The 25690-nt window shown below is 52.6% G+C and overlaps 13 protein-coding genes across 13 annotated transcripts; 6 read left to right on the top strand and 7 right to left on the bottom strand.

Annotated features, from left to right (window-relative positions):
- Positions 1-3: 3 nt before the first annotated feature.
- PFLUO_LOCUS4074 (Required for respiratory growth protein 9 mitochondrial) lies at positions 4-723 on the bottom strand (the record flags this gene model as incomplete). Its single annotated transcript, XM_073781388.1, has 1 exon — positions 4-723. The coding sequence occupies one exon, from the start codon at positions 721-723 to the stop codon at positions 4-6; it is 720 nt and encodes a 239-aa protein (XP_073638148.1).
- A 984-nt stretch (positions 724-1707) lies between these two features.
- PFLUO_LOCUS4073 (uncharacterized protein) lies at positions 1708-4994 on the top strand (the record flags this gene model as incomplete). Its single annotated transcript, XM_073781387.1, has 3 exons — positions 1708-2247; positions 2298-2569; positions 2621-4994. 3 exons carry the CDS (start codon positions 1708-1710, stop codon positions 4992-4994), a joined length of 3186 nt encoding a protein of 1061 aa, XP_073638147.1.
- Positions 4995-5685: 691 nt separating this feature from the next.
- Positions 5686-9524, bottom strand: PFLUO_LOCUS4072 (sporulation-specific protein 22; the record flags this gene model as incomplete). The annotated part of the gene is made up of 17 exons (XM_073781386.1): positions 5686-6195; positions 6264-6548; positions 6606-6737; positions 6791-6945; positions 6990-7066; positions 7115-7301; positions 7358-7503; positions 7553-7683; positions 7734-7947; positions 7997-8032; positions 8083-8137; positions 8190-8277; positions 8326-8399; positions 8447-8705; positions 8752-8894; positions 9156-9395; positions 9473-9524. 17 exons carry the CDS (start codon positions 9522-9524, stop codon positions 5686-5688), a joined length of 2784 nt encoding a protein of 927 aa, XP_073638146.1.
- Positions 9525-9914: 390 nt separating this feature from the next.
- On the bottom strand, positions 9915-11770 carry PFLUO_LOCUS4071 (Transcription factor; the record flags this gene model as incomplete). The annotated part of the gene is made up of 6 exons (XM_073781385.1): positions 9915-9966; positions 10022-10218; positions 10271-11022; positions 11088-11334; positions 11567-11589; positions 11653-11770. The coding sequence occupies 6 exons, from the start codon at positions 11768-11770 to the stop codon at positions 9915-9917; spliced, it is 1389 nt and encodes a 462-aa protein (XP_073638145.1).
- Positions 11771-12282: 512 nt separating this feature from the next.
- Positions 12283-13293, bottom strand: PFLUO_LOCUS4070 (uncharacterized protein; the record flags this gene model as incomplete). Its single annotated transcript, XM_073781384.1, has 5 exons — positions 12283-12435; positions 12490-12594; positions 12647-12811; positions 12861-12945; positions 13037-13293. 5 exons carry the CDS (start codon positions 13291-13293, stop codon positions 12283-12285), a joined length of 765 nt encoding a protein of 254 aa, XP_073638144.1.
- Positions 13294-13695: 402 nt separating this feature from the next.
- Positions 13696-14886, bottom strand: PFLUO_LOCUS4069 (uncharacterized protein; the record flags this gene model as incomplete). The annotated part of the gene is made up of 1 exon (XM_073781383.1): positions 13696-14886. One exon carries the CDS (start codon positions 14884-14886, stop codon positions 13696-13698), a length of 1191 nt encoding a protein of 396 aa, XP_073638143.1.
- Positions 14887-15901: 1015 nt separating this feature from the next.
- Positions 15902-17566, top strand: PFLUO_LOCUS4068 (uncharacterized protein; the record flags this gene model as incomplete). The annotated part of the gene is made up of 4 exons (XM_073781382.1): positions 15902-15948; positions 16006-16120; positions 16167-17342; positions 17444-17566. 4 exons carry the CDS (start codon positions 15902-15904, stop codon positions 17564-17566), a joined length of 1461 nt encoding a protein of 486 aa, XP_073638142.1.
- Positions 17567-17766: 200 nt separating this feature from the next.
- On the top strand, positions 17767-18824 carry PFLUO_LOCUS4067 (mitochondrial; the record flags this gene model as incomplete). The annotated part of the gene is made up of 4 exons (XM_073781381.1): positions 17767-17772; positions 17813-18079; positions 18275-18716; positions 18775-18824. The coding sequence occupies 4 exons, from the start codon at positions 17767-17769 to the stop codon at positions 18822-18824; spliced, it is 765 nt and encodes a 254-aa protein (XP_073638141.1).
- Positions 18825-19030: 206 nt separating this feature from the next.
- On the bottom strand, positions 19031-19880 carry PFLUO_LOCUS4066 (uncharacterized protein; the record flags this gene model as incomplete). Its single annotated transcript, XM_073781380.1, has 3 exons — positions 19031-19354; positions 19412-19759; positions 19818-19880. 3 exons carry the CDS (start codon positions 19878-19880, stop codon positions 19031-19033), a joined length of 735 nt encoding a protein of 244 aa, XP_073638140.1.
- A 127-nt stretch (positions 19881-20007) lies between these two features.
- PFLUO_LOCUS4065 (uncharacterized protein) lies at positions 20008-22335 on the bottom strand (the record flags this gene model as incomplete). Its single annotated transcript, XM_073781379.1, has 4 exons — positions 20008-21184; positions 21242-21768; positions 21827-21856; positions 21910-22335. The coding sequence occupies 4 exons, from the start codon at positions 22333-22335 to the stop codon at positions 20008-20010; spliced, it is 2160 nt and encodes a 719-aa protein (XP_073638139.1).
- Positions 22336-23267: 932 nt separating this feature from the next.
- PFLUO_LOCUS4064 (Replication factor C (RF-C) subunit) lies at positions 23268-24553 on the top strand (the record flags this gene model as incomplete). The annotated part of the gene is made up of 5 exons (XM_073781377.1): positions 23268-23354; positions 23414-24205; positions 24262-24360; positions 24422-24477; positions 24529-24553. 5 exons carry the CDS (start codon positions 23268-23270, stop codon positions 24551-24553), a joined length of 1059 nt encoding a protein of 352 aa, XP_073638138.1.
- A 332-nt stretch (positions 24554-24885) lies between these two features.
- On the top strand, positions 24886-25089 carry PFLUO_LOCUS4063 (uncharacterized protein; the record flags this gene model as incomplete). Its single annotated transcript, XM_073781376.1, has 1 exon — positions 24886-25089. The coding sequence occupies one exon, from the start codon at positions 24886-24888 to the stop codon at positions 25087-25089; it is 204 nt and encodes a 67-aa protein (XP_073638137.1).
- A 228-nt stretch (positions 25090-25317) lies between these two features.
- PFLUO_LOCUS4062 (uncharacterized protein) lies at positions 25318-25678 on the top strand (the record flags this gene model as incomplete). The annotated part of the gene is made up of 3 exons (XM_073781375.1): positions 25318-25367; positions 25424-25482; positions 25536-25678. 3 exons carry the CDS (start codon positions 25318-25320, stop codon positions 25676-25678), a joined length of 252 nt encoding a protein of 83 aa, XP_073638136.1.
- Positions 25679-25690: the final 12 nt, after the last annotated feature.

Genomic DNA, 25690 nt, shown 5'->3' with positions numbered 1-25690 from the left:
ACGCTAATGTTGATCATACAGAATATTCGAGTCGGTCAAGGCTTTACTGCGCTCGGTCGGCGTGCGCAGTCCCAGCTCCGCCTTTCGTCCCCAGATGCGGTCGTGTCGTTTCTCCCATCGCACCCGCCGTTTCTCGATCTCATCCTCCGACGGCCGCCACTTTCCCTTCAGGATACGGCGAATGGCTTCGGGCGAGACCTGGAACTGATTCGCTAGCACGGGCGTCGTGAATCGATCGGGGGCAGTCGCGTGCAGGTGTCGGATGCCCTCCAGCGCGTCGGGGGAGAGCTTCCTCATTGGGCTCCAGCCGACGGGGAATTTCTGCTTGAGGGCTTCTTTCTGCATTTGCCAGTGCTCGAGTTTCTTTTTCTTCGTGGTTGGATCGGGTGTAGACTCGTTCTTTGTCGCCTTGGCGTTGTCTCTGGCCTTTCTCCCCTTTCCTGATCTTCCAGTCTCGAGTCTGTCCCTGGTTGTCGTTTCAGGAGGAGTTCTGGCCGGCGTCGTGAGGTCGAATACAATATCTTGAGCATTGCGCAGGGTCGGGATCGAGCTGAACTGCCGTGAATGCTGCAGTCCTCGAGATAGATGGGGACGTGAGGCGAGCCGACTGCGATTGGGGAAGGTGCCTGGAATGCGCAAGTCACCAGCAAGCTCGGCCCGGAAGAGACTGCGCAGAATGGTGGGCAGGCCCAGCCGGGATGAAGCGGTGCAGCGCGTTGCCATGACTGGGTTGGAAGATCGTGCACAGCAAAAGGAGAAGAGGAAAAGAAAATAGGATCTGTGGCGATAAGATAACCAAGACACCTCAGGCATCACCATCAACAATCGGGGATCTATACCAACACAAACTGGACCAAGTTCTCACAACGCCAAGTTTACTGGACCTGGAGTATAGTCAGAATGACCTAAGCTAGATCGAAAGGTCTACTCTGACTAGAGACATAGTTGGTCAAGGATACATATCTCGAAGCAGACTCACAATTGGAATCAAACGCCTCCTGTTCAGGATCGAGTAAGATGCAATGAGACCAGTGTCTTTACGTCCAACTCTGGCCTATAGGCGATTTCGGTAACAACAATGCACTCTGGCCTTCATGGTTCATGTCAGAATAATACAAGTAGAGTGACACCGTGCTCAGGCCCCGAAGGAGCTAAATCAGACCCACCGGTTCATCTCGTGGCGATCGAGATCGCAGTGGCAGTGCACGAGGTGCAGTGTATACTGTTTAGTTGGAGATATTTACAATATGGCTTATCCCTATTGAGATAGTATATGTCTTCACGATCGCTCTGATCGTGGACCCGACTCACCATCATTCCGGGGATCACCAAGAATGATGCACTCGTTCTCTTAGTTTAGCGCGGAATGGGAGCTTGTTTGTTTCTCTCCCTATCACTTAACCGCCTCGTCCTCCTTCTCTCACTACCAACTCAGTGTCTCTTCTCTGTCAATCATTCTGCCTCTCATACCTGTCCACTGTATTCCCTCTTGGGAATCAATCTTGCTGTGTTCCTCTCCAGCTCAGCTTTCCCCACCAAACAAACACCCAGCCACCAACAAGGCCCACCTCCTTTTGTCTCCCACCAAATCAATAAACTCGAGTTGATTTCCTCGATCCCACCAAAATCTCTGGCGAATGCGGTCGCCAATTGCCATGTACACCCGCCACGCGCTCCGGGGACCTTGAATCACCCATCTCCGCGGTGATGGCCACCACCGCGCCCCTCAGCGCAAAGAGCAAGCTCGGCGGACCGGCATCCCTGAAAATCACCCCCTCCAATTCTCCCAGCCTGAGACCAGGCATGCGCTCCCCCAGCAAATCCGCCCACCAGTCCTCGCTATCCCTCCAAACTGTCATCGGCACATCCACCACGACCCCGAACGGCTTCTCCAGTCATGACCAGAGTAGAAGCTTCGCCCTGTGCGCGGGATCGGCCGCCGTCCTGGCCGAGCTGGACGATGATGGGAACATCAGCCAGCGCTTCTTTCGAGCTCGTCCGTCTGCAACTAGTGTGAACCCGATTACCTCCTTTTACAACCCGTCCACTCCCCCCGCGACACCGGACTCCAAATCGCGATCTCTAGCTCATATCCGCTCCAATCCACACCTCAATCCACACAATGCGTCGCCGTCAAACGAAGTTCCTGACTATAGCAGCCCGCGCACGTGGTCCTCACGAGAACGGGTCAAAGCGGTTACCAGTGTTTCTATCAGTCCCAATGGAAGGTTCCTGGCAGTGGGAGAGGTGAGTGGAATGTTTACGGGGAGATATATCGGGTATTAATGCGGTTCCAGACTGGTTACAACCCCCGAGTTCTGCTTTTCTCCACAGCAAGAGATGCTCTGCCGGATGTGCCTCTATCAATCTTGATGGAGCATACATTTGGCGTGCGCAGTCTAGCGTTCAGCCCGGACTCGCAGTACTTGGCGACGCTCGGAAACCCGAATGATGGATTTCTGTTTATCTGGACAATCAACCTGAAGAACGGATCGGCCAAACTCCACTCCGCCAACAAGTGTACCTCGTTTGTTCGAGACATGTGCTGGGTGGGACAGTCGTTGGTTACGTATGTTTTGCGCTCGATCGATGCGTCTGATCTCTCGCTAACGTGAATTAGAACTGGCGTACGGCACGTCAAGGTCTGGAGGCTCCCTGCAGCGCGGCCTGTCTCCCCGACCAAATTACGATTGAACTCTGATGGGGTCGGCCCGTCTCCAAACCCAGCTCCGAAGGCACTTTCTGGTCGAAATTGCTTGCTGGGCGCACTGGGAGACAACACGTTCAGCAGTGTTAGCAGCATCTCCGACCAAGAGGCCGTTCTTGTCACTGAGTCTGGTGCAGTATGCTTGCTTGACGACAGAGAAGGCTCCCAGAAGCTATCCATGGTAAAACAGGTTGGCTTCGGCATCACATCTCTCGCCGTCGATTTTGATCAGGAATGCATTTGGCTCGGTGGCCGCGCCAGGTGCACGCAGCGATTATCCTTCGATGATTTTCGGTCGTCTACTGCATCTACACCTGCGTCTCCTGTGCGTCTTCATAGGGCCATGTCCGATGGGGGGAATAAAGGCCCTGCAATTACCTGCATGGGCTCTCTGTCCTCACACCTCGTCACTGTTGAGGCGACTCGCGAAGTCCATATCTACCCTATGGAGGCGTTGATCGAGGATGGTGAGCAAGAGCCTGGGGAAACCTCAATGCTAGCCCACAGAGACCCGATCTTTGGCATTCGGACCCTGAAACTTCCGAATGAGTTCTCTGCCAAGTTCTTCACCTGGTCGCGCAGTGGTTCTGTGAATTTCTGGGATGCTCAGGGAAAGTGCCTGGCCTCGAAAACAATCCAGCTTGAACAGCTCTCTGCATATGAAGACGATGTGTCAAACGAACTCAAGGTATTGCGAGCAGCCGAAAACGCGGAATGGTTTGTCTCGGGGGATAAATTTGGAGTTCTAAGAATCTTCTCGAGCAAGAATTGGAGCTGCACCAATGAAGCCCGCGCTCATGGTGCAGAGATCACGGACATTGCTTTGCAGCCGACAGACGGCGCTTGCCTGGTTGCCAGTTCCGGCCGTGATCGAATGGTGCAATTGTTCCGGAAGACCGAGTCGACATTCCGGCTGATCCAGACGATGGACGACCACGTCGGAGCCGTTGGTCAGATTCATTTCGTGAACGATGGCGAGAAACTTCTTTCGTCCTCTTCAGATCGCACAGTCCTAATCCGAGATCGCGCGACACGAGAAGAGGATGGCATTACTTCCGTTGCCTACCTCATTACGAAGGTCATCACCCTTAAAGCATCCCCGGTCTCTATGACAATTTGCCCCGACGATTCAAACCTGCTCTATCTGTCTACTGTCGACCGATTCATCTCAAAATTCGATATTCCTTCTGGACGGCAACTTCATTCGTTCCGAGCAGCTGACTCCGAAGCAGGCGATGCGGTCGTCATGTCCTCTCTGACTGTTGCATCTGGGATTCCGGGGCACAGCCCTAAGATTCTCATTGGGATGTCGAGCACAGATAAATCCATACGCGTGTATGATCTTGAACGAGATCACCTTCTCGCCGGTGAATTCGGCCATACCGAAGGTGTCAGCGACGTAGTGCTTCTAGAGGACTACGAAACTTCCTCGGAGAAGCCCCTCGTCAAGAGGACATTGATCAGTGCTGGCATGGATGGTATCCTTATGATGTGGAACCTTTCCGTGCAACCACAGCCAGTGCCGGAGGTCAATACCAGCCGGGATGATGATGAAGGCCCCGTCAAAGAGATGACGGCAGCCAGACCCCCTCTGCGCAAAGTTCTTTCTCGCAGTGAACTTGCCGGCTTTCAGCGCGCAGACAGCCCGGTGGGAACACCGACTCCGTTTCGCGAGCAATCGCCATCGATGCTCCGCAAAATGTCGAAGCTATCCCTGGCACCATCATCACTGAATAACAACTCCATCTCGGAAACGCCCTCTCCCTCAACCCGCCGGTCACCCTTTTCATACTCTCAAACAGACCGAACTCGCAGATCCCCGTCTCCCGTGAGCCCCAAGACGAAAACTCCGACCTCCAAGACACCGTACAGCGCAAAAGGCCCCAATCGCCGCACATCCCTTGAGTTTCGCTCACGCGGCAAAGCAAACAACCGCAGCGAATTCGGCAGTCTAGACATGTCAACGGAGCAAGTATGTCGCACGCTACGAGCATACAGAAAAAAGCTCAGCGGATCCACCACGCGGATCCAAGCTCAAAAGGAACTCGAGCGAGAGCTCAATCTCACTCTACGCGTTATGAGTTCGCGTCCACAACAGGGCAGCGACGAGAGCGCCGAGACAGAAACAGATAGCAGCGGGAAAGACATGGATCGCAAGGCGAGCTGCTCGTCTGTTTCGTCACGGTCGCCGCATCTGCCGAGGCATATGCCTTCCACGCCGCTTTTGCGGCATAAGGGGGCGAGACAGGTGTCCAGGAGTCGGTCTTATTCCGTGACTGATGAATAACACCCTACCTCATCTTCTTGATATCTCTTTTTTCTTTGCTTTCTGACTTTTGATTTATTTGGCTGGGGGTTTTTCTGAAGATTTATGAGTTGCGGGTTTTCGGATTGGAGTTACGCGCTTGGTTTTCTACTTCCTCTCGAGGAATTGGCATGGACGGTGTTTTACGGTTCGGGCGGTGAATTGCCCTGGGAGCATCCTATTTCCTTTCGCTTATTTTGTTATCCTTTTTCTCTTCTTCGTTCTCTTCCAAGTGTTCCTTTGTCATCGTTCTAACCTGTTCGTGACATTCTATACCCATACTCGCCCTGAGGATTCCCTCGATTCTCCCTACTGCAGAGATGCTACCCTCTGTGCGGTTTGCCTTCTTTTATTCGCAGATTTTTCTTCTATGTTCCTGCTTCTTATGATACCCAGGTTATTTACTCGCGCCAAAGTCGTGGTGTTCCCTTGCCTAATCAAGATTTGGAATTCATAATTTTCTTCTCATTTGAAAACAAAATCATTAAAGTAAAGTAAAACATGTAGAAAATACATACACTCTCAAGTAGAACGCAGGTACTCCGTCAGAATGAAGAAATATGTTGTTCCACCACGCGCCAGCCTCGAGGACGAAATATATAAATGTGTCCGTCAGCCCTAACCTAACTCCACCCTCAACCCATCAAAATCGACATCACTGTAAACAACACACTCAACTCAATCTCTCCATGTTCGCACGCAGCGTCCGTGCCAGAATACCACCAGACACAGGATCCACACACTCCGCCACCTGGACAGCCTTCGTACCCCACCGCTGACACTCCTCGTCCAGACCCGCGCGGTAAAAGTCGACGGCCTTGTTAAAGGAAACAGAAGCGAGCCATTCGAGTTCCTCAATTGGGTAAGAATACCAACTTTTGTCGTCGGAAATACCAGAGACAGAATTCGTACTCGGGTTAAGTGGCTGGTTGGGCCGGACACTAGTAATAAAGTACTCGTTTGGGGCTAGAAGGAGAACTTGGTCGAGGACGGATTCTGCGAGCGATGCGTCGACCACTGAGAGGCCTGATACTTCATCTTGTGATGATATCTCGTAGACCTGTCTGGGGACTGACGTGATGGCAAGTTGGAAGAGGCAGCGTAAGTAGCGGGGGAGTTTGTTGCGGAAGGAAGATGCGTTGAGGAAGGGAGATGGTGAGTCGTGGGAGGTGCATATAATGCTCTATACAGCTATTGTCAGAGGTTCCCTCATCTATGAGTCAGGCGATTAGTGTCCTCTGCGGGACATACCTTGACCACAGTAACGATCTCTTGAATCGGTGCATGAGAGCGAAGAATCAAATCCAGCAAGGAAGAGCAGAGCTCTTCATCCGCGAAGCTTTGGGCCTGCTCAACAAGTGAGGTGAGAACAGACCACTGCTCGAGATAGATTGACGCTTCGAAATCAAGAGCGATCAGGTTTCGGCACCGTTGTAACCACTCTTCTTCAACTGTGGAGACATTGTTTCCTTCCAGGAACTGGGATACACTGCCATAAATAAAGAGATCATCATGCAATCTTCTATAATGGCATTTCTGTTGCATATGAGTTAGACTCAAGAACTGCCTGGGGTGACACGGCAGAAGACTCACTTTAATGGAACAGTCAGACTGTGAACGTGCCTTTTTGACGGATAAGATTGCCCCCAAATGATGGCAGAGAAAGATATGAAGCGAAAATTTTGTGCTGTCCTCGGGTCTTCCATTCAAGTAACGCCGTGCAAACTAGCCGTTCCTGTCAGTAACTGTCTAAATCGGATTCAGTTGAACAATTATACCTCTTTAGATGCTTCAAGCAGCGGAATGACAAGTTCCACCCGTGACTCAGTGAGCATTCTCAAAGCCAGGTCGTAGCTCTCACTGTAGAGCCATTGGAGGTCGTCTGTTGAAAAGGTACTCCATGCAGGGATATCTGTTATGACCACCCTCAAAGCTACAAGAATTAGAGTGCCCTTCCTAAAAGTAAAAGAAAGATACCTGATGTAAAGGTCTGAAACATCATCTCCTCTCCACTAGTTTGGTCGTTCAGGTCTTTCAGGACCAAGAAGGTGAATCTGTAATAATCAGCCCCCAGAAAGCAACACAGGGACGAGCATTCTCACATGAAGAAAGAAGAAAGATCAACCTCGTGAGAAAATAAATTCTTCATACCCATGCATTTAAAGACACAGAGGACACACTCGAGCAGTTCTGGCTGCTTGTTCTGCCTTTGAGCTTCGACGGCGCAGGACAGGACATAAGTAAACCAGCCTGCGCCGAGTGTCTCGAGCACGTCTTGACGATGGAGTTCTTGATCAATTAGTCTGGTTGACTTCATAGCAGCGGGACCACATCATATTAGGTACCTGCACAGCTTTTACCCTCCATCAATGCCAGTTTGTAGCATAGGAAAAGGGTTCGAGAATCGACATCTTCGCTGACAGGAATCCGATCCAGCATCTCTCGAGCTAGAGTCAGGTTCCCATTGTTCAAGGCACACCCCGCCAATTTTCTAGATGCAGTTCAATACGAGTAGCCAGAAAAACTGTCTTGGTACTGACCGCAGTGTCTTATGTCGGTTGGATTTGGAGCAGGATTCAAAGATCTTGGTATCGACGGCGAGCAGACCCCATTGTTCTGCAATAGCAAGCTGCTTTTTGAGAACTGCAGAATCCATCTGCTTCCACATCACCTGGTAAAATTATCAGCAGGTCTCAGTAGCTGAGAAGACGTCTTCCTTACAATCAAGCTGGCATGAGTTGCGTCGGTGCTCAGTTGGCTGTGACCATGCGTCTCTAGCTTCTTGACCATATCCTTGATAGCATATAGACATTTTTCGTTCGAGGATCGCAGTAGCCACACTAGACTAAGGAAGCACCTCTCAACCCACAGCTGTATTTGAGATGGTAGAAGGCGTGTAAAGAGGGATTGCAGTATGTGCGCGGTAAAGTCCAGACTGTGTCGGGTGAGCAAGGATTTCATGAGACCATGAGAATGAAAATTACCATGAGCTCGTATAGTTCTCAATGTAGTAAAACGCTCTGTCCTCTATTAGTTAGCTATGATTCTTCATGATAAGTGGGCAACTCACAGTCTCAGGTTCTCGTCTGAGAGATTCATACTGCTGACAATGGCCGTCAAGAGTGCTGCCACGAGATTAAAATCTGGTACCCAAATGGCAATAAACGCAGTCGGTACCTTTAAACGCATCACCACTATCTGGCTTTTTCCCTCGACAGAGAACTTCCAGCTCAAGGAAAAGAACACTGGGAATGTCTCCGGCGTCCTATAGGTTTCAAATTAATGAAACCACTCAATGAGGCATTGGACGTACAGCTTTGAGCAGTTTAAACTGTCTGGTAAGCGCTTCTCTTGATTCAGGTGTATTGATACACATGTAAGCTCGAACTGGAATATTTCAGTATACATGATCAATTCATATGACATTTACTCACCAAGAGTATGTCGAACAAGTAGCTTCAAATCATTCAAGCTCGCCTCCAGATTGCCGTGACTCTCCGAACTCAGCATATCAATCTGCTCAGAAGCTCTCCTCAGCCATTGAACTGCAATGTCGTATTGACTTGCCGAGAGCGCTGCATTCCCCACGTCGTAGCATGCCTCGGTGATGATCTTCCGATCCTCGATCATCACTGCTGCGGGGACCTTTGAAAGCAGATGCTCTGCGATGTCAGGTCGACCTCTTAGCCATGCCTATTCAAATTAGATTAGGCTCCCAGGGAAAGGTGGTGTTACGTACCAGCTGAATCCGTAGCATGTAATACTCCGTTGCAACAGATCGTAACTGAGACTTGTCCAGCTGGGTATTCGAGTTCTCGAGAGAATCCAGTCTCTGAGCTCCTGCTCCCAAGACTTTAAGGCCAAGATCGAGCTGTTCACAGTCTGCCCTTTAGGTCAGTCTGCCATAGAAGATACTGGGGTAGAGATTCGAAGTACCAATACAATCGCGAGCAGCCTTCAACGCCACCCTGAGAGCCCTCAAATGTCCTGCTGAACCATCAGATCAACATCACCGTCAAGATATAATCCCGTCAAGTACCGGAAGGTCGAGTTGGTGCAGCAATATCCAGCACCGCAAACGCAAGAGCCCTCGCTATAAAAGTAGGTGAGATATGCCAAAACAACACTTGAGAATAAACACACCTCTACTCAAGAGCTTCAGTTCCCCCGCATTCTTCTCGCGCACTTTCCTCGCCTGAGCACATGCATTCCACAACGTTGTGGCAGCAGAGTCCAGCTCACAGCGCGGCGCCGTGGAAAGTCCCGCGAACGAAGGTTGCTGGTTGAGCTGGTCCTCCAGAGATCGCAGGGCGTCGTCGCCCGGAAGAGGAGTTTCAGAGGTATTCGAAGTGGAGATCTGGCTTTCGAGAACACGAATTGAAGCTAGATATGTGATAAGGCACGCAGTGGATGTCAGCAATCGAAGGGAGTGGGAGTCTGCTAAGCTGCCAATTGCGTACCTGCGAGAACAGCGACTTGGTCGTGTAAGGTGTTGCGTCGATTGGGTTCCATGTCGACTTTCATTGAAAAGAACGACGCGGGAGATGGAAACAGGCAATTGCGAGATAACTGATTTGCGGAGGAAGAAAAAGGAAGAGGAAGAGGAAGAGAGAGGGAAGGAGGGAATCACGGGGAGAGCATCGATTAGGAAAATATGCACTACAGACCAAACAATATCGATTGAAGATGACATATATAAGACCAGCTTGTATTAGGCTATTTGCGTAAAAGTCGCAACTCCAAAAGACGCCATACTGTACATCCAGCGTGGACATAGTACATTTTTTAAACTCCCCAATTGAAACACAGGAACCCGGAGCCTGGGGGAATCAGAAAGAAAGAAACAATTTTTGGTAACTCGAAATTCAACCTCCAAGTCAAACGACACCATCCATCTGCTCGTTACTTGTGCAATCGCTGCGTCGGCAGGAAATTACCGACAATCAGAGATGGGCTAGAGAGATGTCAGATACTGAGCTGGAGTGAACCAACCATCGGAGGAGACTCACATGTTGTGGTTATCTCGTCGGATCGTGAACGAAAAGCAGCATGGGATGCCATCACCCGTGGAATTGGGATTGGGGCTTTTCAAGGTACAGCTGGTGAGCATGGCCTTCTGGGTATTGTCGAAGGCGATGGCACCGAACTTCTCCCAGTAGCTGACGAGCTGGTCTTCGACGATGATCTCGTGAATGGCGAGTTTGCCCTGTTCCCAAATCAGTACACACCAGTATCGAACACCACCAAAATAAACTCACATCGCGTAAGACCTCAATCGGCACGTCAATCAATTGCGCCATCTCGTTATTGCCTCGGAAGATCTCGCCCGTTCGCCGCCAGCAGCATGCGGGGATGGCCATACTGGCAAAGACGCGGTCGTACTCCATCAAGCTGCGCTCGAACCACATTTCAACCAGGATCAGTTCGATATCGGTGAGACTCTGCATGCGCTCGCGGAACTTGGGCCGGAATTTGTCGAGTTGCCGGAGAATCTTCTGACGGGACGTGTGCTGCATGTTTTTCTCCATGTATTGGTTTAACCGTGCGTATCCCTTGACATAGTTGAATGGTTTCAGAAGCCCTGCATCGTATTTCGCCTTGAGGAGCTTGTTCATCCGCTCCTCGGGCGGGTCAGAGCCCGAGGGGTCGGCGGCGGTCATGTAGTACGTTTCGCGAGCCTTGTCGTTGCCCACTGTCGATGTCTGGCGCTGGATCGAGTCTTCCTGTGGTGCCTGGCTCTGGGCCGGTGGTGGGAGCTGTGGCGGGGGTAAGCCATTGGGCACACCCAAATTGGCCATGGAGTTCATCATCGTGGGATCCGAATATACGCCTTGCATATCCGGGTTCTGGAACATGGCCCCGTCGTCCAAGAGACTGTTGCTGAGGAAGTCCCCGAGCAGGTTATATTCGTTGGTCACTTCCGGTGCATTGAACATGTACGACGGATGGAGCGAATGCATATCCTGGAACTGGTTCTGCTGGCCTCCGAGCCAGTCGTTGTACCCCATGACTATGATGAAAGAATGTCAGTCCACGTCCGAACGATAAAGGCGGAACTGGCATCTCCGAGCTTACGCTGCTGAGAGTTGGAACCGAGGCCTGGCGCAACAGGATTCATAGTGGGCGGGAGTGCGATCGTACCGTCAGGAAGAATAGATTGGGCGGGGGCATCCGAAACGTCGACGGGGCGAGGCATCGCTTGGACGGAGGCGAGGTCGTGAGTCGACGAGCCCTCTTCGTCCGCCGTCGATTGTTCTGCTTCGCTCCGGGTCCGCTTCGCCGGTTCTCTGGCTTCATCGTGGCACAGATGGCCGATATTTCGCTTTATACACCGGGTGCAAGGCCGTTCCTTCACCAAGAAAAGAAAAAAAAAACAAAGTCAGACAATTTCAAAATCGACGGGGAGAAGCAATCGTACCGAATCGCAAGTCATATGCTGTCCCACGCGACCACAGTTGCGGTTTTGGTTAGCCAGGTGGTTCCCTCGAGATGTCGCGGCGCATGGGGAGCAGTGAGAGAGCCTGCGCGGTGAATCAATTGGACAAAGAGCTTACCGACCGACGGCAGTAGACACAGGCTGTGCAAACAGAACAGGTTAGCCCTTGTCGCATCCCCGTCCAAGCCAGCGCATGCAGCTTACCGTGATTGACCTTGCGGCGCTTCTTGGGGCTGGACTTGTCGCCCTTGGCCGCAGAGATATCCTTTGCGCGCGCATCCTTGGCGGCATCTCTCTTGGAATCTGGTGTCGTGTCGGACATGGTTGCAGGGAGAGCAAGGTGACTGACTGAGGGAAGAAGCACGCAGTCAGGAAAGGCGGAACGACCCCCGAGGCCCCTCCGTTCTGCTCCGTGGGGATCAACGCCACCGACCGAGGTTAGCAGGGGCGGACTACAGAGGGCAGTACGGAGGTGCGATTACGAGGGTATGCAGTAATAATGGTGCTTTGAAGCAATTGAATCAATTGATACGTATTTAATAATATCCATAGGGCTAACTAGCAGATCGTTTCGGCGCATCAATCGCAGTGGGCCGGCCTAGTACGGGTCTCCATCCTGGAGTACCGGAATCCCCCAGATTAAATCACTGATCGGCTGGGTGGCTGCCGCTCAGGGCTTCCCAGCGGATGGCTGTGCTTTGCCACATTTGTGAGAACTGCACCTGGATTTGATCGGAGCACGCGAGCACCCTACCCACGGACCAGGCGAGGATCTAGGGCATATGTGCACATGGCATGTCTTACTTCGTGATACTGAACCTCGGATCCCCTGGTTCAGTCATCCGGCATCGAATAAAGGTCCAGGGCAGCTTGCGACCGGGTGATGGCGTCTCGGAGCCCAGCAAGCGGCGCCGTGTTGGTCTGCAAGGACTGCAGATGGCCATGCAGCTGTTTCATGAGACTCTGGACCTCGGGGTCGGTGTCCAGCTATTGAACGATCGGTTAGCCGCTGTCCGTCATAGTAAATAATAAATTCCATACCCCATCCAACGTTGCCTGGCTATCCTTGGCGTCCAGGAGTGTGAATTCGGCCGTTTGGTCCTGGCTTTGCGGCAGTTCATCCAGGTGGCGCAGGACGGGGTGTGCCTTCAAGCATCGTGTTAGTTAGAGAAACTCACAGAGGCAGTTCATCGCATACCCTTTGCATCTGGCGCTTCCGCTCAGCTTCCGCTCGTTTGGCGTTCCTGTCCATCTCCAGCAGCGACTTCTTTTCGCGGTCCAGGAGCGCGTCCTCCTTTGCAATCTCAGTCTTTAGAAGATCAATGCTGTCTTTCATGGTAGACACGTTGGCCTCGAGCAGTCGCTGGAACCGCAATCAGCAATAGTCACGAGACGGAGGACGGAGCACATACATGTTCGTTCAACGCAGACTCGTAATCAAAATTGGAGTCCTTGGTGATAGGCGGAAAGGGCATGCGAGGGAGTCGTCGTCCTAGACTGAAAACCGCAAGAGAATTAGCATCGTATGCCAACAATCAAGAGTCCCTGTACGGGGAGAAGCGCAATTCGCGGATAGGGACAGACATACGTTCGCACCACCGCTTGAACCGCAGTCTGCGCCTCGATGCGCTTGCGTTCATTCTGTTGTCGCACGATCACCGGCCGCTCGAGCGCGTGAAAGAGATCGCGGACTTTCTCCTGAACGGGCTCGGGCAGCGTTGTCCATTTGGCTTTGATGGTCTTCTCGGGGACGCGTCGGGTGTGAGGTTTCAAATAGACATAGCGTTTATTGCGATCGGTCTGTTGGTCGTTGCTCTCGCTGTCACGTTTTCGTTTGGGTGGCATGGTTGTGATTGTTGTGGTTGCAGATTTGTTGTTTGGGGTGGACGCGCGGGCGTGGTTGACATGCCCAAATCCAGGCGGTGGGGCACTATGGAGTGTAGGGCAAGACAACAAAGTATATGTACGCATGCTTCTATTATAGCTATCCACTTAAAATAGACCAGGCTAATCCCTGAGATGTATGCACTATATTAGATATGTATCTCCCCTTGCATGGTTTTCGACCGGACAAAGTCCCAGTCACCCAGATAGAAGCGGTTGTCCGACCACCTTCTTAGAAACGCCCACTGTTCAACACCCTGCCCAGCTGTTCTGCCTGCATCCCGGCAATGAGAATGCTGATAAAAAAAAAAGTAAAGTAAAGAAAACTCGTGGACTCATCAACAAGTTCAAAAAGCAAGGGTATCATCGCGGCATCACTAAACCATTAATGCCCTTGAGATCGGCCAACTGGGCCTGCAGAATCTCATTGCCACGCAGGACATCTTCCAACCAGTCCGCCGCCTGGGTGAGCATGGCACTTTTGCTAAACCCACCCCCGTGGAGACTGGGCACCAGCGAACAGAGATCGTCAAAGCCCTGGCGGATCAGGTTCCGGCGTTTCTGCTCCGACAGGATGTGGTTGGTTCTCTTTTGCTCCTCTGAGAGATTTTCGCGGGGCGCTTTGGAGCCGGGCGTCACTCGTGATTTCCGGGACATATCAGTGGATATACGCCGACCCTTGATGCCTGCGAGAGCGGTGGACTTGCGGGACTGAGGTCGGAGATCATCTTCGTCGGAGAATGCATCGTCTTCCTCCTTCACCAGCGTGCGCTGCCTTTTACGCGACTGTGCCCCATCTTCCATCCCGTTGCCGTGGAAGGCCGAAATTCGCGCACCTGTTGTCCGTTCCAGACTCGGAGCGCGAGTATTGTCTGCACTGCTCTGCGGCTCGAAGCACTGTAGATTCTCCAACAGCTCTTCCGTTCGGGCTTCATCGTCGGGCACGTCCGGTGGGGCTATGTAGCATTGATCCATAAAATTGGAATCGGACCCCCAGCGAAGGGCGCGGGCTTTTTTGGATGGGTGTTGGTCGGCGGGTAGTGGGTTATGCACATCAAAGAGCATCTCCGAGGTGTGGAATCCTCCGGGGACTCGTTCCCGAGTTGGTGATATGTTGGCCTTGGGCCCTAGGTGGTCGGCCGAAAAGCGCCTCCCATCCTTGGGACTTAATTGAGCCCCGTTGATGGGGAGCGGTGCCGGAAATGTTTGCCCCGATAGCACCGACCCGAGCTCAGGTGCGTTCATGCCGCTTTGGTATAGCATCGAGGCTGCCGCAAATAAATCGGCGGGTGCATTGTTGTCCGTGGATTTGCCGACCCCGTGTTGGAAGGACGGTTGGGACAGAGAGGTCGTCGAGCCTTCGAAGGTCGGAGGTAGTTCATCGGACCATTCGAAGTTGGAAGATTTGTTCTGCTGCCCGCGCAGCCAAAAGTCGTTGGTGAAATGGTTGGCATTCATTGTGGTAAAGAAATTGTCGAGCATGTTGGACTCGTTATCATCGAGAAGAGAGGGACCCGGGGGAAGCGCGGGCGCCTGTTCATAGGGAGTGTCCATGGGCGCGAGGAATGAATCTACCGGCCAGCACGGTTAGAGGGGCAGGATTCGGGGCCACGAGCAACTGCACTTACAACCGAAAGGACCTAGTGGAGGCGATGCCCGTCCTGTTTGTACTTCAGGACCGTGATCTTGCATCATTGTCTGCGCCGGCAGAGATAGGACTCTCAGACGCTCTCCGAATGCCGAGCTGGGCGGACCGAGGCAGTTGAGATGAGCATGCCTTGACCGCACACGCTCGATCGCAGCAAAGAGAAGAATAGGGAGCAGGTCGACAGTCGACCAAGATATGAGGGAGAGAGAGGATACAAAGGTGAAAGAGCGGGGAGTCTGGAGAGAAGAATCTGGGGGAAAAGCAGATCCCATCACATGCGAATGGGACAGTATCGGTGAGACCCCAATTACCCATACCGAGAGTGGCTCGGAACGCGGGCCATACCGCCGCCATACCGCCGCCATACACCATTCTCTCCGAGGCCGAGTTTGGAGCTGCGTCATTTGCATCTACTGACAGACACGACAAGCCACTGATCCTGGAGGCTTCCAGCCAGGACCTACACGAGCTTCCTGGCGTTCGTCACCGTCCCTGGTCGCTCTTCTTTTCCCCCCGCGCACTGCTTCTTTCCGCACATTCAGTGTGGATGATCGTCCGTCCTGGACCCCTGAAATTCCGTGCTTGGCTCTCGAACGGGTTTGTGGTTCCGCCCGTTTCACCTGCCCTCTTCCACTTGCCCACCAGGGACCGAGGTCCCATCACCGTCCAATCACCGTGGCGTCTTTCCTTCCCCTACTTAACCTCCATCTGTGTGGCACCGATCCACCGGTGATCCTTTCACGTCACCGGTCCTGCACGACTCTGTCCGTTACTCCCCGGGACCCCGGAAATACTACCCAAGGGACCACGACCGGTTGCTCAAGCTGACGGATGTCTGGTTGAGTGTCGCTGAGTCGGGCTGAGAGTGTGGTGCTGTGCCTTTCCTCCAGGACGGGTGATCACATGAGGCTACTCGGGAGGATGGAACCTACAATTCTGCCGAGTCGTGACCGAAATCTCCTCAAACCGTGGGTGCCACTGTGCTGATTCTGTTTGGGGGCATTTTGCTGATGGGAGGGTCATAGCATTCTACGAGCTTACGCGCTTGGGTATCTGTCGTCGGTCACGCCAAAGCTCATCTCCTATGTCCGGCGGCTGGGAAACAACAAAGGTTGGACAACCGAACAAAAGCTTCAAGAGGTGTGTCTAGTTCTCGATATGGCGTTCAGGGCTAACCCAGGTCTAGTTAGCTCAAGTCTTGACCAACCCCGTCCGCGTCAACGGGTTCCCTACCTTTTGCGCCTCTCTCGTCGGTGGCTCGACCCTGCTGCCGGTGCTGTTGTACCGGCTATACTCATCGCTTGCCGTCGGGCTTGGCTCCAAAGGCGACATTCGGATCTCCCACCGGCTGGATCGCCTCGTCCGATTCGCCGTTGCAACCCTGTCGTCATGGTACAGTTTCCAACTTCTCAACCGGAACCGTGTCTGTTTGCGGGCAGGCGATGTCAGAGCGAAACGCGGGGCTACGGCAGATGCCGGTCCGGTGTCACTCGACGTACGTGAGCATCAACGGCCAGAGCTGGCGGGGAGGACCATGGATCTGACCTTATTCACGGTCACGAGAGCCATCGACGTGGTGGCGTGCATCGCGTGGAGCCGCTGGTCTCGTCGCCGCAAAGCCCAGAATCGCTGGACCGTGGTCGAGTCGCTGGCTCCTGGTCTCGCGGATGCGGGCGTGTTTGCTGCAAGCGCGGCAGTGATCATGTGGGCGTGGTTCTATCTGCCCGAACGGCTACCGCGGACGTACGAGAAGTGGATTGGAGAGGCTGCCCAGGTGGACTCGCGCTTGATCGAGGCTCTACGTCGTGTCCGCCGTGGGGTCTTTGTATACGGGAAGGAAACGGGCCAAGCGCCTCTGCTCCAGTCCATGTGCAAGGACTACCGCTGGCCCGCGGAGTGGGGGGATCCAGCCAAGACAGTTCCGATTCCATGCGAAATGGTCCATATGGGCTGTGGCCCCAGCTGTGAGAAACACGCGGCGTCCCGCTTTGCCAGAACCTTCAAGTTTGCCTGTGCAACTTATATCCCGCTGCAACTTGTCTTGCGTCTGCGGGGACTCAAGTCAGCCGCCTCCCTCCGCCGTGCTTTGTTGGATTCCGCCCAGTCCTCCGCCTTCCTCGCCTCCTTTGTCAGTCTGTTCTACTATGGCGTCTGTCTCGCGCGGACCAGGATTGGCCCCAAGGTCTTGGATCAGAAGACCGTCACCCCGCTGATGTGGGACTCCGGTCTCTGCGTCGCGTCGGGATGCTTCATGTGCGGGTGGAGCGTATTGGTTGAGAAGGCACGGAGGAGACAGGAACTGGCGCAGTTTGTGGCCCCCCGAGCTGCAGCCACGATTTTGCCACGGTTGTATGATAAAAAGGTATGTACCCGCCATGGCACTAGAAGGGTTGCATTGTCGGCTCCGATGTCCATTCCCTGTTCCTGGCGTTTACCCAGTGCTGACACGGTCTGTGCTTTTAGTATCAATGCCGCGAACGCGTCGCATTTGCAGTCAGCGCTGCTATTCTTCTCACCTGTCTTCGAGAGCGACCCAGCATGGTCCGCGGAGTTTTCGGTCGCATTACGACCAGTGTGCTGAATTAATCCTTTTCTCTTCGTGGCGAGGAAGTCGAGACCTGCCCTGCCACGGGGGCCCGGCACGAGTGTATTATTATCACCTTCACCTAGACTACCTCTAATCTAATATCAATACATCCGACATGAGGGCTTGTTCGTTGCCTCCACTAGTGTACATGTTAACCTCGGAGCTCTCTGGTCTATAGTATCACTTGCCGTTTTCCAGCATGACTGTTCGAGTCCATTGTAGGTCACGTGCATATTATCGATAAGGCTCTGTCACGTGCCGTCACTTTGTCTTCAGGCCCGATGAGCGAAGGCAATTTCCAATCTCCAAGTCATGTTTTCCCGCGTGTTCCCTGCAAGGGGACGGTGTCAGTGGACAGCAGGGATACCATCACGCTCAATACCCTTACAAAGAGGCATATTCCCTGCGGAGAGGCGATTTTTCTCGGCCAATTCCTTCCTTCATGCACGGCAACATGCATCGGCCGCGCCTTTCAGCACACCCCAATCGCAAAAACGCAATGCATCTACTATGTGAGCTTGCCGCGATCTTCGTTGTTTCATTAGCTGATATTGTCCTCGACTAGGCACTATACCATCAGTCTCATTCTCGGAACCGTTGCTCTAGCCTACGGGTCCGTTCCTCTCTACAAAATGGTACGCTCAGACAGACACCAATCAACCCTAGCACCATTTCCCGCTACTAACCCATTCCCCGTGAATCCACAGATCTGCCAACAAACCGGCTGGGGCGGCCAACCGATCCTCACCCACCGCGGCGGCGACGGCGACACCGCCTCACGCGTGAAACCAGTAACGGACTCGCGCCGACTGCGGATAACATTCAACGGCTCCGTCTCCGACGTGCTCCCCTGGAAATTCACCCCGCAGCAACGCGAAGTCCGCGTACTGCCCGGCGAGACCGCGCTGGCCTTCTACACGGCGACCAACAAGAGTCCCCAGGATATCATCGGGGTTGCGACGTACAGCGTCACGCCCGGCCAGGTCGCGCCGTATTTCAGTAAGATCCAGTGCTTCTGCTTTGAGGAGCAGAAGCTCAATGCCGGCGAGTCGGTCGATATGCCGGTTTTCTTCTTTATTGATCCTGACTTCGCGACGGATCCTAATATGAAGGGGATTGATACCGTTACGCTTTCCTATACCTTTTTCAGTGAGTTTTGTCCCCTGGTGCTTTGTCTTGCCAGGTCGCTGGTCTGACTTGGAAACAGAAGCGAAATATGATGACAATGGCGTTTTGAAGCCAGTCCCTGGTGCCTGATGGTGTGCCAGTGCTTGGGAGTTACATCTCAAAGCAGCAATTTGCAGTGCAGGCTATGTACACTTCAATTGGCCCAATTATTCTGTACCACCTAGCCCATCTCTCCTGGATCAGATGCGCATGTACTATATGTCACGAGAAATCATAGACGTCTTCTATCAAACCCTACCAGACCGGGGCCTGAAGCAGCGAGATAACCCAATGTTTCAACATGTGGTCAAATCGTCACTGTTAAAAACATGGACCTCAATGTTCGAAGGCCGGCGCTGTCTCTCACGAGTACCACCAACCTCCCTCAGATGCGCGTCATCCAAATTGGAGTCGGACGTGAACTCGAACTGCCTATACTCACAGTTCTTATACCGCGTCCCGCGCGTGCGATCGTAGGTCGCCCAGTCATCAGTCAAATAGTGCAGAAAGGCACCATGTGTGACGAGCGCAATATGTGACTCTGGACGTTGAAAGAGCCAGCTTCGAAGTGCGGCTTCACGCTCACGGACAGCTGCCAATGTGGCAGCGTAGACGCCTTCCTATAGTTATAACCACTAAGCGCTTGAAAAGACCACCGACCACTATGGGTGACCAACCTTTCTATTCCAACCTTCTTGAATAAGATCCATGTTTAAGTGTTGCATGTCATACCCCCGCACAGCCTCCCGGATCCACTCCGGGGCCTGAATCCTGAGGGCATCTGCCTCTTGTCCGATATCGCACCCGAAGGCGCCAATTTCCTGCGCCGCAGGCACGAGGATCAAAGGGACTTGGCGCTCTCTGAGGATCGGGCCAAATGTATAAGCCGCTGTTTGAACAGTGCGTTTCAATGGCGAGGCAAGAATGAGAGATATTTTCTCGTGGTGCGGGAAAATGGTGCAGAGATCCTTGCTTTGCTCTTCTCCGGTTGCTGTCAGGCCTGGATCTGGTCTTTTATGCGAGTCCTATTGTTATCCCGGTAAGTATGTCTTGTGACCACCTAGGTGACGGAGCGCTTGGAACCTTGGAGATGTTCACGTTGTGCTCGGCTTGGCCGTGGCGGATTAGATATACGATGGGAGCCATGTCGTATGCTGAAGTTGGAAAGAAAAGAGGTGGGAAAAGCGCGAGGCTGTGCAAAGCTTTTGATGTTAAAATGCCGCTAGACTCAATTCAACATTCCGGCCTATGTACACTTCTGGTGACTAGTTATTTAACGCCCTACCACGATCGTATGCGCCCCGCCATCCGCTTTGATCACTTTGAACCCGTCTCCGGCCGTCGCAATGGGACCGAGGGTGTGTGCCTCCTCACCTTCAACCCGTTTCCCATCCATGGTCATTCGATCCTTCCTGAAACCCTCCGTTGGCACGCAGATAACCCCGCTGGTGTCTCTGGGGGTATCAAATTGCAGTGTAAGCGACCCATCATGGCTCTTCTTCCAACTAACCCTAATCGGACCAGACGGCGTACCGACCTCTCCCTGCGCCCAAGTGAGGTTCCCACCGTCCACAACAGGACAGATCTGCCAGGTCTTGAATCCGGGCCCTGTGGGCTGGACCCCGAGAACGTAGTTGCTCATGAGCGACACGATACCCGTGGACCAACCGTGTGCCATCGAAGTGAAGCCCTGCTCGTATGGAGAACCGCCAGGCCCAATACCCTCCCAGAATGTAATCTTCGGGTCATGCGTCGCCATCCAGCCATATAGGCGTTTGATCTCTTCAAAGGCCGAGGATGCAGCGCCCTTGGTGGCGAAACGGGCAGCCAGCTCGAAGTACGAGATGAAGGCATACACACGCTCTGAGAATCCGGCTGACAGGGCATCATTGTCGTAAAATGCGTTTCCGTACGGTCGTGCAGCGGCCCGCGCATAGTAATCTAGTAGACTGGTTGCAGTCGAGGAATTGACAGCTCCGGCTAACACCGCGAGACCATTGCCATCCTGGGCGTGGACGTTGCAAATCGAGTTTGTTGCGTTATTTGGGCATGGCCCTCCGTCGAAAAAGGCACCCACGGAGGTGTCCCAGTTTCGTGCTAGCAGTTTGGTACTGACGCTCTCAGCTCGCGCAGTCCAGGCATTCCGATCCTCATCGTGTCCGAGTATACTGGCAAGTTCAGCAGCCGACTTCAAGGCGTGAACGTAGAGTGCGTTGTAATATGTAATCTTGCCGGAGCGAGGGAGGAAGGCATAGTCGCCATATCCATTGGTTTTGTCAAGAAGACCCCCCGTGGCAGTGAGGTTCTGTCCGAAATAACCATCCAAGGTCTTCTTCATCACGCCGTAGTACTGGGCAGCAAAATCCGTCTCGCCGGTGTACATGACAAAGTCATATGTGCACACAACCCACCACATTGGATAGTCGTAGAGATCAAGGGTGTAGTTGTTGCTAATTAAGTTAGATATCTTCAGCAACGTCATCAATGCATCACACAAAATAACTTACATGCTGGCAGGAGGAATCCATCCATCATCTCGTTGGTGATTTGCCAAATCCGCAAGGATATTGCGTGTCGAAGCAGGGTCATCATGAGATAGATACGAGGTCAGCGAAGCCACCGCCAGATCCCCAACATAGGGATCTCTATCACGTTTAGCGCCATCAAAGAGAACCTCCTTGCCCTCTAGAGTCGGGCTAGCCGAGTTTCGCGGATCCGTCTCATTGGCAAGGAACTTGGAGTTGATCATGTCGGCCGTGTAGACACCGTCAAACCACCATTGGGTAAGGTCTTCATCGGAACACTCGAACCACCCGGTGAAGGTATCGGGTGTGCCCAGATAGGCATTCCATTCGAGTTCAATGTTGGAGATGGAGACTGAGCCGTAGGATTGTGTGTATGGGGAGTCACTTTCCAGAGCATCGAGCGTTATCTTCAGATATCGGAATCCGTGAAGGCCATCGGAGCACACTTTGTCACCATGCTGGCACCCGGTTTGATCTTTCCAGGTGAACGGCTTGTTGGCGACAGCAATCTGGATGACCATGTTAGTGTTTCCAAGGCAATGATCTGGGTCTGTCTTAATGTAGTACCTGATCTGTTCCGTTGGTGATTTTGGAACCCTATAGTTCTGCCCTTAGTATTTGTCTTCCCAAACAGGCCTGGTATAACTTACAGCTGGCAGATTGTCAGACCTAGTGAAGTCGCTAACGTTTGTCAGGTATTGCTGTGTCTCCGAGAACGCCAGCTTAAGACCAGGAAACCCGGCAGAAGAATTGGTCGATCCCGCAAAAGAGATAGCCAGAATACCAACGACATTCTGACCGAAATCAACAATGACACTTGGGACATCGTCGCTTCCTTGTTTGCGAGTCAGGACTGTCGGGTGTCGGTTCCAACCCAGCATGCCGGCTGGGTTGGATACGTCGCCAGAGGTATTGGCCGCTAAAATAGCTTTCGGCGTGACTATTGAAGTCTTAGGAGAGCGAACATATTCATGCCAGCTCCTGTCACCGCGTGCAGTTGTTTGCTTGTCGAAGGCCTCGCAGCCAACACTAGCTGCGAGCAGTGCCGTCAACACATTGACGAGTATCGGAGCCATGATTTTAACGGAGATGTATCATCGCATCTAGCAATTGACAGGAAACGAGTTAGATTTAAGTGATAGCACTAACGAGGCTAGACAGATGGGCACCGCCTGGAATGTGACGCTGCGTCGTAAACAAACCTTATTCGGGACAATTTATACCGAGCTGGAGTAGAAGTCCACGGTTTGTTGCCAGAATATCCGGTTTTGAACAATTGCTGTCTGAGAATCGCAATTTTTTCATAGCAGACACTTACGGACAAAATGCAAGGAAGTCCGCGACGTAATGTTGTCTAAGCCATTGGGGCGGAATTGCTGTTTCGGGGTCATCTTCGACCGAGGTTCAGGCACTGCGCCGGCGATCGGACAATTTCAATAAGCACTATGAAGAGCCTTCCCCGCGTTTCCCACTCAACTACCTAACTACCGGGTCACCAAAGGCACCTTCGCGAACAATCTATTACTAGACCATCGTTTCTGTTTGAGGACGGCTCGGTAGGAGCTAGCAAACCGCCCGACGGGGAGAACTGCCTCGGCCCATAACTAGCGATCTTTTTGGTCAATTAGAAGATGAGGCCAGTAGTAGAAGAGACATGTCTCGCTGCCTTTACAATAATATTTGCCTGATTCGCTATACACAGTAAGATCGGCTTCATCTCCTCTTCAAGCTCTTCCTTCAACCAAAGGAACAAAAGAAGCTACGCCAGGAGTAATAGTAGATGCAGCACCAGCCGGATAAGCCAGTGTAGGCTAAAACGAACTGGGCAAAGTCTCCTTAGTATCGGCCATGTGTATGTTTACAAACCAGAGTCGGGCCAGAATATAGATCGGGGTGTAATGTTCCTGAGTCTGGAGAGGGCGTGCACGGACCACCACTTCCAGCGCGTCGCGTTCTTTCTCTCCCGCGTTGCAACTGATTTCTCTTAACACCCATTACTATTACAGCCATGGCGCTTCTCGTCGATAAGCTGCGTCCACGGACCCTTGATGCGTTGAGCTACCATCCAGAGCTCTCGGAGCGGCTGCGATCCTTGGTAGGTGACCCTGATCGAGGAAAGTGCGAACACCTGCTCACCCGGGATTCGCACCACAGGCTCAAAGCGGAGACTTCCCTCACTTGCTGGTATACGGACCATCGGGTGCGGGCAAAAAGACGCGCATCATTGCGACCTTGAAAGAACTGTACGGTCCGGGAGTGGAGAAAATCAAGATCGATGCTCGGGTCTTTCAGACGACGAGCAACCGCAAGCTGGAATTCAATATCGTCTCCTCGGTCTACCATCTTGAAATTACCCCTGCGGACGTGGGTAACTATGACCGGGTGGTTGTCCAGGAGCTGCTGAAGGAGGTCGCCCAGACGCAACAAGTCGACTTGTCCGCGAAACAGCGGTTCAAGGTCGTGGTGATCAACGAAGCCGACCACTTGACTCGTGACGCCCAAGCCGCCCTGCGTCGGACGATGGAGAAATACAGTCCCAATCTGCGCCTGATTCTCCTGGCCAACAGCACCTCGAACATCATTGCGCCCATTCGTTCGCGAACACTGCTGGTCCGAGTAGCCGCACCCACCGAAAACGATATCTGTTCGGTTCTTCGGGTCGCAGGAAAGCGGGAAGGCTGGACCGAGGTTGAGGAACTCAACAAACGGATTGCACAGGAGAGTGGACGGAATCTGCGTCGTGCGCTGCTCATGTTTGAAGCGATCTATGCGCAAAACGAGAAAGTGACGGACAAGACTCTGATTCCGCCTCCGGACTGGGAGGCACTGATCCAGGTGACAGCAGATGAGATCCTGGCCGAACGATCACCAGCTCGGCTGTTGCAGGTCCGCGCACGGTTATATGATCTCCTGACTCACTGTATCCCGCCAACCACCGTTCTCAAGGTAGGTTTCTATATTTCGAAAGCGAGCAAACGCAATTAGCTGACTGTGCCTCCCAGACTCTGACCTTCAAGCTTGTCGCAAAAGTCGACGACGCATTGAAACCTGATGTCATCAAATGGTCCGCGTTCTACGAACACCGGATCAAGCTGGGCAGTGTAAGTTTGCCGGTCGACTGTTGTCCTTGACGGATTAAGTACTAATTTTCTCCGTGTTTAGAAAGTCATCTTTCATCTTGAAGCCTTCGTTGCCAAGTTCATGCGTATCTATGAGAGGTATGCTTCCTAACCGTTCAATCAAAGAACCTTCCACTAACATGACTCCAGTTACCTGATGGGCATGGATTTCTGAGACTCAGGAGACAATATCAAAAAGAAACGGATGAATTATGACTGTACACTAAGAGTGGATTTCGATTTGAGGGATCGCGGCCGTCGGAATGCTTCTGTTAACATTTCAAGATCCTGGACACGGAGACTTCGATCTGTCATTTCTCTTTTCGGCGCATCAAGGCATTGTTTTGGTATTCAGCGTTCCCATGTTTCATGCCCATAGCTTTGAATGCAGATTTGAAGTTGCATTTTATAATTGTAGCGCCGCCTAGTGGCCATTAACTCTGTTCTTGCTCCAACAAGTTGCGGACCAAAGGTCAGGCTCCCATTCTCAAGCGCCTGTTCTTTCCAATGCTCCCACCCCTCATACTCAGCATTGAAAGCCCACTGAAGCCCCGGAAACAGATCTTGGAGTTCCTGTGCATCTTTGAGAAAAGAGCTGTGGACCCCAAGACCAAAGAAGAACCTCCGAACCTTCCTGCCCACGCACTTACCAAGGTCCTCACGGCCCTTTTCTCGAAGGATGGCGACGAATTGCGATTCGTCCGGCTCTAGCTCATTAGTCTTTTATCGAATTTTGAGATCTCTTCGGGGTTGCTTCTACACTAATAAATATATACCGCAGTTTTTGTGGTTGTAGTCAACCTTGGTTGACTCTACGTCATCACCGCGTTCTTCCCCAGACCAGCCGAAGATCCTCCACATCTGCAAGAATTTGGCTACTTTCAACTTCGATCGAACCTGCTATCTCACATCATAGTGATTGCTATGTCTGAAGGAAAAATGTCCGATCCCAGACTAATCGATATGGAACCCGGTGGGGAGAGCACCCAGTACGCAGATAAAGATGTCAAAGCGGAAAATGCATTCACTGATCCTCAGAATACAGATACGAGTCCATCCGACTTTACACACAGACCCCGTCTAAGCAGACAGGGCAGTTGGGAGGTGAGATGACGGTTTGATCCATCAGCGTATACCGCAGGCTCACACAGATCCAGGCAATCTGGAACATACGAAAAGCGAAACCAGCACGGAGCTGGCATCGGATGAGACCGTCAACGGCAATGCGGAAGAGGAAAACACGGCGCAGAAGCTAGGCATTGGGAACCCCCCCAAAGATACAGCCGACAAAGGTAAATAATGAGAGAGATAT

Source organism: Penicillium psychrofluorescens (assembly GCF_964197705.1).
Source record: "Penicillium psychrofluorescens genome assembly, chromosome: 2".
NCBI classification, from domain to species: Eukaryota; Fungi; Ascomycota; class Eurotiomycetes; order Eurotiales; family Aspergillaceae; genus Penicillium; species Penicillium psychrofluorescens.
This window is presented reverse-complemented; position numbering and strand designations above follow the sequence as displayed.